Below are 17,985 nucleotides of genomic sequence, written 5' to 3'. Positions count from 1 at the left end.
ATGCTAGCTTCCATACTTAGTTGCTATGAGAAGATTGGGTTTGGATAAATGGCAGGGGAAGGTCTGTTAATTCTGAGGGAAATTACAAGTAAGAAAGCTGTTTGGTTATGGTAAGAGAAATCAGTTGATTGAGTGACAGAACTGATTCAACTTCAATTTCAATTGATTGGATGAGGCCCACCTACATAATGGAGAACTCGAAGTCCACTGATTTAAATGTAAATCTCACCCTAAAACACTCTTACAATAATATCCAGAATACTACTTGACGAAATATCTAGGCACTGTGTCCCAATCCAGTTGACATAAAATTAACTATCATAAGAAGGGGATTGATTGACCGGAAAGGGACATAAAGAACCTTTTGAAGTGACAAAAATGTTCTATGGTGGTTATACAGGTGTATACATTTATCAAAACTCATCAAGTTATAAACTTAAGATTTGTGCATTGTATTGCATGTAAATTAAACATAAAGCAAGAAAATCCAAAAGGGATGCTGGGCAGCTATGTCATGATATGTCATATCTCATACAGAGTAGTATATGTGAGTGTGTGTATGAGAATGAGTATGTGTTTGTGTGTGTTTGTATGTGTGTGTGTGTGTGTGTGTGTGTGTGTGTGTGTGTGTGTAAGGGCTGGTAGTTAAGTGATGGAGATTTTTCCTTCTGTGACTTTTTCTTCCCCATTTGTCTCTCTTTTATTATTGAACCACCTACACCCATCATAAAGACTCACTGATGCCTTCACTCACCATCATTTTAAAGAATGCATTTACTTTCTCCCCATATCTTTGGAAGTGTGTGGGTTTCTTCTTCTATCTGCTCTTGTTTTCAAATGCTTACTTACTAATTAGGCCATTATCTACTCATTACCAGAATAGAGAGTTAAGATGTATGCTTATTTTACTAAATGACTGAGGAGCTAGGAAGAAACTTAAATTGCATATATTTCTTTTATTAATAAAGGAAATTTAAAAGCTGACGTATATAGTTACCATTCTAGTCATACAATTTTGACTTGAAGAGTTCTACATATTTTTTCTACCCAAATAGACTCAATGTCATCAGAGGACAAAGTAATGAAATCTTGAAGCTTAATAATTGGCCTTTTCACAATTTATCCAAGGGCAAAAGAGAGTACTGTAGTCATTTTAAATGTTGAATAATAGTCTGTATTTATATTTTTTTTAAATTAAAAAAAATTTTTTTTTTTTTGCGGTATGCGGGCCTCTCACTGTTGTGGCCTCTCCTGTTGCGGAGCACAAGCTCCAGATGCGCAGGCTCAGCGGCCATGGCTCACGGGCCCAGCTGCTCCACGGCATGTGGGATCTTCCCGGACCAGGGCACGAACCCGTGTCCCCTGCATCAGCAGGCGGACTCTCAACCACTGCACCACCAGGGAAGCCCTGTATTTCTATTTTTAAAAAAATAAAAACCTTAGTCAAACCAAAGGAAGCAAGGAACTTGCCGAGTGAAAAGTAACCAATATTTGCAAAATCAATCTGTAGATTAAGCTGAATATTTTTTATACAAAGTAATCTCATGCATATTAAATGCACTAAAAATAAACTCTAAGTAATTTAAAAATCATAATAAACAGTATTATTCCAAATGTTTTCAATACATGTTTTTCATTGTTCTCAAATTCTCTGGTCGGGGTGAGGGCGTTTAAATTACATCTAAAATCATTCTTGAGAATAGTCTGATAATATTGTTTCGGTATTTGAAATGAAAGAAAATGACATTTATTGTTTCATATTATATATAATTATATATATAAGTGCCATTAAATAGAGAATTATATATATATATAATGATTATATACTTGTAGAGTAAGAATGACACTTGGTTAGAATTAGGACAGACATACCTAATACTTGCCATTCTTCCCCTCTAGCTTTCACTGGGGGAGATAGGACCCAGGCCGCAGCCTTATGTGTTATGAGCACTAATCTATGATGAAACGTCTTTTTCTGGCATGAGCTAGGCATCAGAATTCTGTCTCCCAGGTGAAGGGAATACATTTCAAAGGTCCTAAGAGTTCCCTTGAAGCCACACTGGGCTGGAAGTTAGAGGGAATATCCCCTCCTATGCCCAAAGAAAGCTGAAGGGGAGACTCAAGGCAAGGGTCTCTCAAAAATTATTTTTAACAGTATCCATTCCTTCCTGTCTCTGCCCTCTTTTTATATCCTCCTTGGCCTGAGGGATCCAGAGCCCCAGAATAAGTTCTCAGTACCATTTCTTATTCTTTGGGTCTGTCTGCCCCTATATACACATATGCATATGTTTCCTTTCCTTTTTTCTATTCACTGATACTATACAGGTTATTTTCCCTTGTCCAAGTCCACACTAAAGCAGAAATACTACCAAAATAAGTTCAAAATTTAGAGGACCAGAGACAAATTTGAATGCATGCCTGTAGAGCTACTTTTTTTTTTTTCAGGATGAGATAAAACTAGATCTGGGGTAAGGGAGGAAGGGGTGACTTACATATTTTTCTTAGAGAAGAGTTAACAAATGTGATTCCTCAAAGTAAGAGGGAGCAGAAGGGTTTTCTACTCCAGTGACCAGTGGGTGGAATGGAAGGGATGCTGTACCCAGCTGTCCTTGGTATCGCTGTCCCACTTGTATTCCCTATAGACAGCCAATAGACCTTGACACTTACAAGTGTCTCTGAACAGAGAGGAGGGAGAGAAGTTGTATACTTTGGTGGACATGAGAATATGAAGAGAAGATTCAGCCCTCTAACCAAGATGGAACTCCACAGACCATGTTAGGAATTTCCCTATTAATTAGGGCAGTGGTAGAGATCCTCCACTATCTCATACACCCACACATAAATCTGTATGCATTTAGCTTTTGGGAAGAACAGAGAGTGTTTAAGTGACAGAAAAAAATATAACTGCCTGTAGCTAATAAAAATATTTAATGTGGGCCTCTACATACACTGGATATGTTAGGCTTGTTTTAAAAAGTAATTGAAGTCAATTTTATTTTCTTAACATACCAGACAATCATTTTATTACTTTGATTTTAGCTATAATAAATGAGAGACAAATTTTGAGCACAGTCTTTTCAAAGGGACATGTCTGAGGGGCTCAGAGAAAATAGAACATCACTGACTCATTCAACACTTAATAAATAAGTACTTGCACTGAGTATTGAGCATCAGGTACTCGTCTATGTGCACCAGTAAGCATATTCTATAGCTTTTGGTTTCCTGATGCTAAATTTTACTCTTTATGGAAATGGTTCTTAAACTTTGGCAGGCATCAGAATTACTTAGAGAGCTTGTTAAAACACAGATCTCTGGGCCGCATTCCCAGAGTTTCAGATTCAGAAGATTTGGGGTAGAGACTAAAAATCTGCATTTTTAACAAGTTTTCATGTGACACTGATGCTGCTGGTCTGGGAACTACCCTTTGAAAACCACGGACCTATAGATTATCCTTAATTTAATAAGGGAAAATATTTAAAAAATGTTAATGGCAAATTAAGATTTTCTTAAATAGATAATTATCTCTCATGACTTTAATGATGGTTAGAATGTATTTTGTACTCATAACAATGGAAAAACAGCACAAAGTATGACAAAGCCCAATAAAGAAAGAGTTTTCCTCTCACCACTATAGACAGATAGTTTTTTATGACCTTTAAGCAATTCATTGGAAGAAGTCTAAACAGCCCTGGGCCCTAAGTACGAAATAATGCACCAGTCCAAATAAGTGCTAAAGTTGAAAGCCAAGGTGCCATTTGTTTTTCTTTGTGCAGCCCACCACTACTTCTAATTATGATCAAAATATTCATATATAAATAACTAGATTAAAAGGAGATACTGCTTATCTTGCACTTAGGCTTATTTTGATAATACTGAAAGCATGACCATTGACATGGTTTAAAATTTTGCAGCTTTAGTTTTGTCTGGCCAAATATTTTGATGAAGTTAGGATTTAGTCTAAAAGTCATGGACTGGCAAGAACAATGTGGTTTGTGAGACCAGATTGGGAGTTTTATCCAATTTGGGTAGAAGTCTGTAGTGACTTTCAGAGTTGGCTTTAGAATTCTGTTCAACTAAATTCTTTCCTTATCACCTGTATCTAGCCAATCTCCAAGTTCTCACTAATTTTCCTTGTAGCAGTAGCTCTTATTCCCTCCCTTTGTACTTTTGTCTAAATCCTCACGAAAATTCTCTAAGCTCATTTCACTGATTCCACTTTGTCAGAATTTGAAATGCTCCCCTATTGTACCTTAGACCAATAGAAACCATCCCAATATAAACATTTCTCTCTGCACTGGTTCCCTCTCCTCTGCCATTATAAATGTGCAAATCTCTGCCATTCAAAAAGTTTATTTAACCAATCTCCTCCTATTGAATACTAAAGTTGTTGACCATTGTTTTATATTTGGTATCATTTCTTGCTCATTCTTTTTCTCATTGAACATAGAGCTATGATTGTGGCACATTCTTGGATGGGATTATATCCACCTAGTAAAACTATAGTTTAAATCTTGACATGGAAAAATGTTTGAAATGTTTTCGAAGAAAAAATATCTTTATACCATACTATTAATAGCATATTTCTTTCTTAGTTACAAACACATGCACACATAATATATGGCAATGGTCAACTCTGAGTGGTTGGATTGGAGTAATATTTATTTTAATTTTAATGTCAAGGTATTTTTAGATGTTTTACCACAAATATGTGTTATCTGCATAATAAGCTATAAAGTGCATAGAAAAATAAAGTGAAAATATGCCTACATATGAAAGTGATTGCCGTTAGGAAGTTGGATTTTCAAATTTTTCTGCTTTTGTATACTTCAGTTTCTTTTACATTAGTACTAAATAGTATTTAAATTTATTATTAAATGGCATTTAATAGAATTAAATATTTAACATTATTAAGTGGTATTTATATTTAGTGTTAGAGGGGATAAAATTAATGTTTAAAAATTATATTTAGTTTATGTTAGTATATTCCAAACCATGTATAGTTCCAGTAATACCACTTTTCTGTGCAAAAACTTCAGGGCTTGCTTTTTCCTAGTAACCAAAGTTCAAACTTCTTAGTCAGGAAAGCAGGCTTTCCATAGACTAAAACCTGTAGGTTATTGTTTTTCAGTATCCAGTGCTGCATCTCAACAAGATTTCAATGTTCTTGGATGGAATCCCCACCCTTTTCTACTTTACTATTCCCTTACCTCTCCATGACCTTGCTTTTCTGCATGGCTACACTTACCTTTCCTGCAAGGCCTAGGCCAAATGCTATCCTCCATGGACTGCTCCAGTCTAGTTACAACATCTGAGTGCACTTAACATTTTGTTTTTCATTTTTAAGTTCCATTCACTTCTTCCTGTGTAGTGTTTCTGTACATATATTAGCTCCTCAACTTTATTGCATGTTTTTTTGGTTCATAAGGACATAGTTAAACTAGTAAAACTAATTAACTTAGTAAAAATCTATCCTCATAAAACATATGATCAGTCATTTATGGAATGAAAAACAGATCTTCCTATGAATCTGGCCTTGGCCACCTACTGGCTGCATTCATTTATACACGGTGCTTAACCTCTATGTGCCTTGTTTTCCTTATTTGAAAAATTGACAGAAATGGTATTTAGTATCGCTGAGGAGTAAGACAGTTATATAAATAACACATTAGAGTACAAAATATCTGCTATACGATCAAATGCAATGGTTTAGCTAAACAGATTGTTTCCCTACCAGGGTTCAGTTGAGGAGAGCAGTTCTTGGCTGAAGGGGAAGCTCTGAATATTTCAGCACAGGGTTTCCTTTGCCAAGACACCGCTAATTGTCAAGATAGCAAAAACATGGAAAGGGGAAGTGAGATCCTGGGTTCCTCTGGCATCTGCCCCACTGGCCAACATTTAGTCCTGTAACCACATTTAGCTGCAAAGGATTCTGGGTAGTTAAGTCTCAGCTGTGTGCTCTATTCAAACTCAGGGTTTGGGTCCTATTGCTAAAGAGGGAAGGGAAAAATGGGGCCAAACAACACTCATAATGAAATCAGTATTCTGAGCCTGAAAGACTGTAGCCCAAACCCAAGTGGGATGAATCCTCAAAAACAAAGGCCTTGTTAAACCTCCTGATAGCTTCCATCTGATCTCTCCAGTGAAACCCTTTTATCTATAGTATGCTACACATATCCTTTCCTTCAAACTATTAAAACTCCTTAAGGACAGGAAATCTGTCGGCATATCTTATTTAACTTTCAGTGTGCTCCCTCATCTGCTTTAGTTTTTCCACTAGATTAAATAAAGGAAAATCACAACACAAGGGTACTCCATAAATTTCACTTGTTTAAATATGGCTCTGGAGAATGTGCAGTTGAAGATTATGAACATGTTATGTTTGTATCAGGGTGACGGTAGAAGCCTTTGTCTGCTAGAAAAAGCCCAATTTGTCTTTTAGCTAATTTTTCAGTTTTTGTAATTAGGATATTCCTTCTGCTTTCACCATTGGGTGGCTATTGAAGGGAAATAGAGCAATTAGGATGGCCTCACATCTTTATCATTGGCTCTACAGTTTTCCAGAAGTAGTAGGTTTTTGGAATTATGTAATGTCCTCTACCAATGACCATGTATGAATGTTATTACATTTCCTTGTGTGACAATGTACTATTGTCTGGCAGTGCTGAGAGTCATGTAGCACACGATAAGAAATAAAGGAGCATTCTGTGCATACTTAGATCTTTACATTTTTATTTTAAAACATAGAATTTCATATTGGTTAACACCTACTTTTAAACAGAATGATGCATTAATTAAATGCCTTGTCATAACTGTTATAAGCTCTGTTATAAAAATAAACATCTCACAACAAACTACAGTGTCAGCTCTTTAATAAATACATAAACCAAAGTTAGTAGTCAATCAGAATTATATGAACAGGCTCATAGTATACAATGTGAAATTATCGTATTCCCCAATCTTCTGTGTCATTTAAGGCAATTTAAATTTATGTATAATTCAAAGCCAGAAATAATAAGAAACTTGCTTAATGAGAAATAGTTTCTTTCTTAGAACTATTTTATATTCAAATATTTTAATTTAAAAATACACTCTATATTAAAAATTTTTTTTTTTACAAAGGCAGGACTTAAATGAAACACATAGGTTATATTACTGAAATTTAAAAACATTTCTACTTTTTTTGCAGACATTTAAAAAACTTTAATGAAGTAGCTGGTAAATGTAAAATGATTTTAAAATTATGTTAAATATACACCAAATGAATTTCTATATTAATATGTGCAAATTTATATTTTATTTTAATTTAGAATTAAAATATTTTATATTCAATATTAATAAAATCTATGTGCCATACTTATTGTGTGGAATTGTTATCAAAATCACATTTATCTGTTGTACAGTGTAAAGTTATTAAAGATTTTTTACACAAGTCATACAATTTCCATCCTTGATGACTGCAGTGTTTTGGATTTTTTTATTGTTGGATTAGATGATTTTAAGTGAAATAGGTTATGGAGGTTAGAAACCTGATTAATAGAGTTACCTTACAAAGGTAAATTTTTGTGGGAAGGTAATCCAGGTAGATAAAAGAGTAGTGTCATTACTCTCAGATATTTCATTAACAGCTGCCCAGATAGCTGAACAATTGTTTCATATAAGTCAAATAATTTAAATATGCAGTTTTATGACAGTTGTTACATGGGCTTAAGGTGAATTTATCAGAGCCAAAGAAAAAAGTCAAACAAAAGAACAGAAATGATAAAGAATAAAAATGTAAGAGAACTTGAAGGGAAAGTTTTCCTACAACACTGATTGGTTATATCATATTTTTCTCCTGTCATTGACATATAACATACAAGATGCTGCAAAACCTAAATATGCAAAATCTAAATCTAAATATGATGGTTTTATGTAATATTTTTCCAGTTAATTCTGTCTAAAAGTGAGATGATCATATGCAAGTATTCTTTAGGAAGTAATAGAAAGAATAAAAATTTGTTAACAAACCTGGGAGAAACTCACTCATTCTTGTCCGTTAGGTTAGGGTTCACTGAAATTGTAGCCACTAGCATAAAGCATAACTAGGAGGCTGAAAGAGCTTTTATAACCTAAAGGTCTACAGGATTTGAGCTCATAATCAGATGGTTAGGCTCCATGTTGAGTTGTATGTGATCCAGATGTGCTGAAAACTGACTTCACATGTTATCATAAATGTGTTATTAAATATTTATACAAAAATGAATGTCCCTATACCCATGAACATTTGGTTAAAGATAAATTAATATAATGTTTATTTAAGCAAAACTTCAAACACTGCATCTAAGAGGTCAACAACTGTAAGATACATTTTAGAGATGTTAAATTAAAAAGTGGATGTCTTAGAATTAATGAAATATGAACATGTATAATTAGTTACCCATAATAAATTTACCATTGAGGAATTATAAGAGAAAAGGGAAATGATCTGAAAGAATGCTAGTTTTATATTTCTTTCAAAATATATCTCAGTTTGCATTGCATGAAGTGGAGTTCTTAAGGTCGATATAAATAAGGATAGTTGTAAATTAAATGTTAAGAGTAAATAAAACAATATAATAGGCACATGATTGAACTCCCAAGTGGTTGTATTTCACTTGATACTTTTATTAAAATATATAGATCTCAAATCCTTTAAAATTGAAAGAAGTCGAACAGTTGTAAAAAATTAAAATTCTTCGTTTTTAATGGGTCTTTGTTCAGGTGCATAGATTCAAATAACTTTTAAAATCATTAAGAGATGTATGGAAATGAAGAACTTCATTATACCATTACAGTCAGTTATTTTTCACAATTAGGCTTATTGAGCTTGAAGTTTTGGGGCACTCTCTTAGGAAAAATGAATAGAAAAGAATAGGAGTAAGGAAAGGAAGGAAAAGCCATTGAGTTTAACTTACTATATCAGGTACCAGGAGGAACATAATTCTGAGGAGAAAAATTTTCATAGTCCATCATAATCATATTTCAACATCTTATAGATGCCCATTGTCATACATAAGAATATCTTCAATAGATATTAAGTGTATATTAAAAAGTTTTGAAATTTATTCTTTAGTGAAGTGTTGCATCTGATGCATCCACTAATTTTAATTTTGAATTTTGAAAAATTTGCCTCCAGAGAAATCTATTCTGTTTAACCTTAGATTTTTTTTTTAATCTTTATAAACCAAAGCTAAATTAAACATTTAGGACATAATCAGAGTTTTAGTGAATTTCTCAGTCTTTCAGAGAATGTCTGAGACTTCATACATATTAATAAATTTCAAAAAAAAGATATCAAATGCTTATAAATGCATGTACACTGCAGTGTAAAGATCTCCCCAGAGAAGTAAAATGCATACAGTTATATTGTAATGCATATATGGCACATTTCTAAATCATGAAATACTTTAGGGCACAGAAATGCTGTCGTACCAAAAGTGTTGTTGAAGTTCTTAACTTTGTTAATCATTTAAAGTTTCATAACTCGTGTTTAATATCAGTGAATCTCAAAAGGCTCCTGTGTTCATATTAGTTGAAAATAGGCTTTATTTACATAAATTATTTGATCTAAGAATACCCTGTTTTCCCTTAACTTTTAATTAATTCTGGCTAGTCAAATATTAATTCTTTTCTCACAAGGAAAATGTCAATTATTCAAGTAAATATAAGCTCTAAAATCTTTTAAGAATTAGACCTTTAAGTAAAAAAGGAAAGCACAAGACATCACAAGCATAACTGCAGTCATCATCTAGCATTGAACTGCCTATCAGAAAGTTTGTCCCTTCCTATGAGAAGAGCCTTGTTCCATTATAAATTAGTGCAAACTAGTGAGAGTGTCAAAATATATATCCCTTTATTTTAAGAATTTCATTTTATTATGCTATTTTGGATAACTCAGCCCACATAGAAATTAGCTTATGGACATCATAATGTTTTAAAATTTTAAAATGTTTTAAAATTTTCAGCATTTCAGTGAATGGATATTTTCCACTTTTTCCTTTTTGGGGGCTGTCAAATATCCATTTATTTTCTTTTTTAAAAAGGATGCTGTGACAGGCATGCTTCAAAAAGAAGTTTTGCATTATCCTTGGTGATCAAAGGTATTTTACAATAGTGAGTCACAGTACTGAATTATGTCAATGCTGCTGATTTCTCATTTGGGGAAAGACATACAGTTCAACCTAGCATCATAATTGCTTGGCTGCAGGGGACAGCTGATGGAGTTATTGTGTTTGTTGGCTGCAGAACAACTTCTTATATGTTTTTAAATCCTCTTTAGGGTAGAATATGGAGTGGGATGTAGTCTTCATCGAAATGCAGATATCTGGCACTTTAACTCAAGTGCTGGAAGACAGAAAGTCTGGGAGGCTGATTATAAGAAGACATTTTAAAGGAATTTAAAATAAATTCCTTAGTTGTCACAGGCAAAGCTCTGTACTGCATACAGGTCTGTTGCACTTCTAGCCAATAAAATCAGACTGAATAAGTGTGTAAGGATATGGTAATTGTGATGAAGTTCCTGTTGGGGAGGATAAAAGTTCATGGCCTCTGTCTGTATCAAGCTCTCTGGCTGAGCACGGAGCACTGCACAACTCCAGGGGGCGCTGTTCACACAGGCTATGGTGTGAATGGACTTCCCTCTAGTTAGGCTATTTTGCAGTCTCTTAGAAGCTGATTAGCAGATAGACTGGAAGCCAACCATGGACAATTCTGTTTGAATTAATTTTTTATGCTTTGTTTTGAAATTTTCTTATACTTAAGACTTCAGTAAATCACATCTAAAATTACTTGCCAATTGATTATTTTAAAGATTCAAGAGGTAGTATGACATTGTTCAGTGAACACTGGCCTGACAATAAGAAAATAGTTCTCTTTGAATGTTGCCACTTGGTCACTTAGGGGTTTTTGAGAAATCATTTAAACTTGCTGAGCCTCAGTTCTCTGACTAAGTACAAGAGTGAATTAGCTTATTTCTAAGATATTGTCTATCCTCCTCCAATTGTGTACTTTTAGAATTCTGGTGAGTAGGGTTGTGGTGATTCAAAGAAAGAATGTCCTTAGACTGCATTGAAGGGCAAAAATAATATAGCTTAATTTAGCTTTTAATTTGAAAAATGCTACTATCTACTTGGAATAAATATTGGAGAAGACTCAAAAGTGTGGCACTTTGCTTAGAAACTTTGCAGAGTTTCTAAATATCTCGTGAACTTCATTCAACCTGATGATTAGACAAATGAAATGGTGAAATAATCCATCCAGTTTACCAGGTAAGAAGATATAAAACTCCACATCTGCACACAACGAAGCTGTTCAAATTTTGATATTACTTGAAGTATCCCTTATTAAATGTTCGGCTTTTAAAAGTATTCTAATAAAGTGACATTGTATTATTATTAGGTTTTATGGCAGTAGTAACTTAGCACTTATTTAATCCAGTCATCTGTGACATTATATAAACTTATCCTGTAAGAAAGAAAACTAAAATATAAAGGCAAAGAGGAAAGAATGTTAGAATTAATATCCATCTTGTAAAAGAAGAAAACAAACACACATGCATGAAACTAGTTTCAAAAGCAATATCCCTCAAGATTAAGGTTTTATCTGTTCATCTCTTGAATGAGTGAAACACTAATCATTTACTCATCTATCTGTTCTTGTCTATTCACTGCCAATTGTTAAAGTGTTTGGCAACATTAGTATAACTGCCGTATTATTTTTTCATCTGCATGTTTGGTGCAGGGATTACTGTACTCTTGTAGTGACACAATGCCAAAACTATCTCACAGCATTGTCTCTCTGGGAAGTGTAGAAATGGCGGGTATCTGTAAAGTGTAATCAGTGCTCTTCAGTTGATCTACATTCTATGCTGATCTAAATAAGTTATATATTACAGTAAAGTGCTACAATGATACTAGTATCAAACAGTAGTAAGACACATTTTCCTCTGAAGAATTCAGCAGCAGTGTGAGTCACATGATGATGAGGTTGCTTGTCAGTCTTCATTCGAGTGGACAACCAGCAACTGGCATGATCTAGAAAATTTATCTCCTCCTGTGACTTATAAAATTATTATTTTATAATAATAATTTTTAGGAGCGATCATTAAAAATCCAGTTTCCCATAAAGTACTTTTTTATCTTTTTAGAAGTTGCACCTGAAAGTTTCATGCGTGTTTAATTTGCTAATGTCCATTTTTATTTCTTCAGGTTTCTCACGTCGGTAGGTTACTGCTCTTGTGCAAACGCCTTGCAGAATCAACTTGTCCTTGATGGAGAAGAAATATTATCATTAATTAAGTGCCTAAATATTGAAAGTAGACAAAAACATACTGAAAGTATTTATTTTTTAGATTTCACTGACCTTTTTTGAGGCTGACACCCTGTAATCTGCTGAGGACTTAATTTTATTACTATTCCATTGTAGTATCACCTGTCTAATAATAAGGACTTTAAGCAACCCAATCAAGAATGTAACTATGAAGATGATGAAAAATATCCTCAAGTAGCTTGGGCTAGAGAAACATTCTGTAAAGAAGCAAACGAATTAATGGTTTAAAAAACTGGAATGAGTAAATCACAGGGTTCTAACAATAATGTTAGAAGTAAATAATGTTCATCATCTCAGTAGGATCAGAGATATTTGCAAATCTACATTTTCAAAATAGAGGACTGCCATTATTGTTGATTCAAGAAGTAAACTAATTATTATTACACATTTATTATTCAAATATTTTCAACAGAAAACTCTCCTTTGGAGAATAGCCACAATTAAGGTATTCAATAAGATTATTTCTTTGCAGCTTGATTCTTTATTTGTACTAACTGGAATATGTCCAAATCCCTTAACCAAATATAATTTTATCCATGACAGAGAGGGACAGTATTTTGGTGTGGTGTGGATCACTAAGTGGAAAATAGGATTTAAAAAATTATTTAACAGCTCCGTGCATTAACGTATGTTTTTCTTGTTATGCTTACTCCTCATTTGTTACACATCAGTAATGGAAAATAAAGTAAACATCTGCAGAAGCTAAAATCAGTACTACTCTAATAGATGAATAAATATTTCCTTTGAAACTGCAGTGTAAGTTTTCATTATTATTACACATAGCTTCTCCAGGAAATGGGAGTGTATAATTTGGGACAATACCCAAATCTCTTTCCTCAATTGTTATTAATTTATTTTTTACTTGTCTGTTAACCAAATCTATCCTATTTTGCTTCTAAAAATTCCGCTTTTTTTTTTTTTCAAGAACAGATAATTACTAGCTGGAAAAGGAAATGCTACATTAAGAGGAGGGGCATTCTAGGTCTCTGTTTTAGCCCTAGACCTTTGGCAAACTCTAGTTGGAAATTCTGCAGGCTCTGTGGCTGCCAAAGGTATTACCCTAATCTAAGAGGAACATGGTTGCATAATACACAAGTACTCCACAGAACTCACCAGCTGCCCCACACTCACAAAATTACCTCCTGGCCTAAAGAAGCATGTGTTTTCCGTGTATCCTCCAGACTTTGGGGACTTCACCTAACTGTCTGAAGGTCTCCTTGAGAATGCCTTTTGGGAGGGGACCTGACAAAGGCTTAGAAGAACAGTCAGTCATGAGTGATTTGTGTCTGAAATCCCAGGGATGACCAAGCATTGCTCTTGAATACACCAAGAATTCAGTAACAAGGGCAGGGGCTCTTCTCTAAGTGGGAAGACTTAGAGTCCAGTTTTCTCTTGGTCATAGTGATAAGGTTCCTTGAAAGAAATGCTAAAAGGAGGCTGGAGGACTACTAACTGGAATAGAAGCACCAGATGCAAGTGCAAGTCTCCCTTTGTTATGGTCTCACACGCAGAGAGAATCCAAGATGTTCTGTTCAAAAGTGGTACCCTTGGTGGTGCCCAGGTTTGTGACATGCATACCTTTCATCTCCCTTGGCTGACTTAGAATACTTAATCAGCTAAGGTGGCACGTGGCTTGATCTCACTTAATGGCTTCTTGCCTAGAAGGAGCTTAGCCAGAAAGACCAAAAGAACACCCTTTAAGTGTGATCAAGTGGATAGATAATAGAGGTGGCTAACAAATGCCCTTTCCCTCTCCTTGCACAATAGTTGTGAAGGGGGGGTAGCCCCCTAGCTACTAATACATTTTACAAATATTTCTAATGGGTTAGGATGGAGGACATTTTTGGGGCTCAAATCTGCATGCATTTTTAAATTTTAAAATTTGGAGAGCCAAAAATTTAGCCCTGGCCATGCCTCTTTTCTTAGTTTAGGTCAAGCAAGGGCTTTTCCTAAGGAGCTTTAAGGGGATAGTTTTTGTAACCACACTTAGGTCAGAATAGGTTTGTTTCCTTAACATAATAAATTACATGTTGACATAAGAGCTCTATTTATTAGAAAAGGCACTTGGCTTTGGGGTGTGATTGCTGCAGCCCCAGCTGGCAGCACATGGGCTCTTTTCAAAGCCAAATTTATTATGGGCTAAGATTAGTGTGGATGTGAGGGGAGAGGGAAACAAAACTCTGGAGAAAGTTTATTCTCCTGTGCAATCTCTCTAAGACCTGGAATTATTCTTACAGGTTAGAGGAAAGACTAGCAGTAGGAACATTTTCAATGAATAAATAATTTCAAGCTTCATTTCTAATTCTTATATAGTTTAACACCTTAAACCTGAACAAAATTGGGGTGCTGGCTTTTGAGTTCTAATGAACTTTTGTCCAAAATGATCTTTGAACACAGCTTTCACATGCTTCTTCCATTCATATATCATCTTTTAACTGAAAAAGTTTTTTCATGTTCACTGGCTCATTTAATCCACACAGCTCTTTGAGGTTGGTATTATTATCCCCATTTTACAGATGAGGAAACTGAGGCTCAGTGAAATTTTGTAAGAGGGCTGATATTTCTTAGCTACTAGTGTCAGGAGACATGCCTTAAGCTAAGGTCTTCAGACTAAAATTTCCATACCCTTTCCATTGTGCCATCTTTATATTCATTCACCCCTAAATTATATTTATATCAGAATGAAAATTATCAGGGAAGAATGGCCCTTTTGAAATTATGTACTTTGCAAAATTAAATCATTGCTACTTAGAAATTTTGGGCGTCACCTGAAACATGAAAGTAAATGTTCGTTTGACATGAGGAAGGTTATAACTGGAAACAAGTTTGGATTGTGAAGGATAATGATGGCTCCATAGACCTTGTCTCTAAGGGTGAAATGGACTCTACCTAGGAAACTCCTATTCTTGGCTCACTGAGGTCTCTCTAGAAAATCTGTTTGGTATACTTCCATGGAGGTGCATAGCATGTAAATTTAGCTGGGTAGTTGAGATGGTAGTTTAATTGTTAGGTGGGAGATCTAGCAATTCAGCCATACCGTGGCAAATATCCTCAGCTGGTTTTATAGAGCACTATTTCTTGGAGGTTGAAAACACTGAAGCAGTTAATTCTTTCTTTAGGATGGTTGATTATGAGCCTTTTTGGGGAATATGATTCTCTGCAGATACTCTTCAGTACTTTGATTATTAACCTTTTGTTTACCTGATGTTTGGTCCACATAATGCTGTTCCTTGAGAGTACATGAGGTTTTACACCGATCAAGTATAGCTTGAGACAGATTGTGAGGGTGAAGGCATTGCACACAATTCCTGTAAGGGGAAACAGAAGTGAAAACATTTAGTTTTTTAAAAGGTTGTAGCCTGTAGTATTTTCTGTAAAAAATAAAATAGGGTACTGCTTTAGGACAGCAGAATTGTAAAACTGGGAAAGAAAACTATGACATTTATTTGTAATCTTGGCTGAATTTAATACCATGGCAAAGTTACATTCTAACCACTTAAAATATTTTAATGTATAAAATCAACATGATTTTTCTGTACTGAGAAGAAGATCTCTAGGAAATGAATAAGATACTCTCGCTGCAAAATCAAAAACAAAACCAGCTAGCACAGATGCTTTAGAAGATGAATATTATGATACTACTAGGAAAATTTAGCAATGAACATACAGTTCAAATTTTGGTTGGGTTCATTAGAAATACCTCCATCACTCCATCGTTATCTTCCTAGTGTGTTACATAACCTACAATGCATAATTTAAAAAATTTTACTTGAGAATGTCTTTTTAAAAATTGAATAAAACAAATTGTAAGGCACAGTGATATTCTGAGTAGTGGTCTTTGAGCAGGACTCAAATTGTTATTGGAAAATTAATTATTGGCACAAAACAACAATGCCACCATTATTTAACATCACCTTTCCCTTATCCATCACTTCTTTCTAGAGTGCTTCATAGCCACCACTCTTTATCTTTAAAAGAATAAAAATAAAACAATAATAACAGCTAACATTTATTCTATGATTACTGTGCACCAAGTACAAAGGTTTAGGTATTTTTTGCATAAACATCTAATTTAATTATTTCACAGAATTATACCACAGTATTATTATTATTCTCACTTTTAATATCACGAAACTGAGGCACAAAGAATTTTAAAAATCTTGCCCTAGATTAAACAGCTAATTAATAGTAAATTGGGAAGCAGGCAGCCCCTAAATCATCACATCGTACATCTTAAACTTACACGAGGTTATATGTCAATTATATCTCAAAAAAGCTAGGGGAAAAAAAAAACCCAATGAACCTTTATGAACACTGAATATTATTCTTTAAAAAAAAAACCTATTTCAAAAAAGGCAGTGAATACTTAGATAAATTTTCATGCATGGCCAAAGATTGGAATCTAAGTCTTCTAATTCCTAAATTCCTCATTCAGTTCTCTTTTAGTGTGATGATAACAATTTATCTGGAGAAGATCCGGCTTTTAGGTTAAGGTAGGCAAAATAGAAAAGGTCGAATATGAATATAATGAAGGACTGCTTTATGTATGTTTCGAATCAGGAAACACATACCAGTTTTCATTGCAGGCTGTGTGACATGTGGGACAATGTTCACAGAAGCGGCCGATGCTCCTGGGATCGGTGCACTCACACCTGCCACATACACATGTGCCTCTTCCACTACACACTTGGCCTTTTGGACTGACACAGTGCTGGGCGGATGCTGATGGGCACTGGCACCGATCCCCTTCCCAGCCCCTGAAGCACTGGCATTTGCCTGCCTCACACTCTCCATGCCCTGCAACAAAGACACTCCAAGACCTAAGTTATTGAGGTCACTGACTTTGTGAAGCATTTCCAAACATGAATTCCCCTTCCATTTCCATGGAAACACACTGACAGTCAAGCGAATAGAAACAGCATCACTTTCTATTTGTCTGACATAAACAATGCCAGGACTTAGGAGTGTCTGTTTTCAAAGCTATTCTATTGTAGATAATCTCCCCATGGTAATCTATTGTGCTGACGATTGTGAATTCTGCCCTGCCGCAGTGGCTGCCCAACTACTTGAAGGTCGCTGTACATTCAGTTTTAAATTAAAAAGACAAATATAAAGAAGCTACAGAGGCTGACGTAATGTCTGATTTGAAATTTGAAAAACGGGTATTTTATGAATAGCTTCCATAATTTTTCTCTTAGTCACTCATTATTGCTCAGGGCCTGGGATAACTTTGAAGGTCTATTTGGCAAACCCTTTTAAGTGCTTCAGTTCTGCTAGTGCCTTGTTTAAAGATCAGATCTCTGGGGAAGTTGAAGTAATCCTTTCACATCTTCAGCACATTATTTAGCAGGTTTGTGGGACATGTCTTAAAGTATGCTGTGAGGTGTTATTAGGTGTTAAATGAGAGAAGGCAAGAAAGAAAGCAAGGTGGTATGTGTATGCATGTTGTAGTTGAGGAAGAACACTGATTATACTCAGTTAAGTGGATTTTAGCCTGCAGGAAGTATCCAAGATTTAATATGCTAATGTGAACTAGAAATCTTCAAGAGGGTAAATTTTCAGGGCTGTAAAATGTTTTTCAAATTTATCTGGCCAAAGACTTTCCCTTCCTTCCTTCTTCCCTTCCTTTCTCCTCTTTCC

At 34.7% G+C, this 17,985-nt stretch overlaps 1 protein-coding gene across 2 annotated transcripts in view; it reads right to left on the bottom strand.

The window, feature by feature from the left end:
* Positions 1-11,367: 11,367 nt before the first annotated feature.
* The window catches only part of ITGB8 (integrin subunit beta 8), a 93,500-nt gene continuing 86,882 nt past the window's right edge, over positions 11,368-17,985 (bottom strand). The window contains exons 11-14 of one of the 2 annotated variants that reach the window (XM_007455400.1): positions 16,917-17,142; positions 15,547-15,653; positions 12,379-12,542; positions 11,368-12,282 (exon numbers count right to left, since the gene is read on the bottom strand). In XM_007455400.1, the coding sequence (XP_007455462.1) occupies positions 12,160-12,282; positions 12,379-12,542; positions 15,547-15,653; positions 16,917-17,142 (620 nt within the window). In that variant the 3' untranslated portion in view covers positions 11,368-12,159. The remainder of the gene's footprint in view (positions 12,283-12,378; positions 12,543-15,546; positions 15,654-16,916; positions 17,143-17,985) is intronic. The other variant, XM_007455401.1, reaches the window with a different exon arrangement.

Source organism: Lipotes vexillifer, unplaced genomic scaffold, assembly GCF_000442215.2.
Source record: "Lipotes vexillifer unplaced genomic scaffold, Lipotes_vexillifer_v1.1 scaffold1314, whole genome shotgun sequence".
In the NCBI taxonomy this organism is placed as follows: domain Eukaryota; kingdom Metazoa; phylum Chordata; class Mammalia; order Artiodactyla; family Lipotidae; genus Lipotes; species Lipotes vexillifer.
The sequence above is the reverse complement of the archived record's forward strand: the minus strand, read 5'-3'. Positions and strand labels throughout refer to the sequence as shown.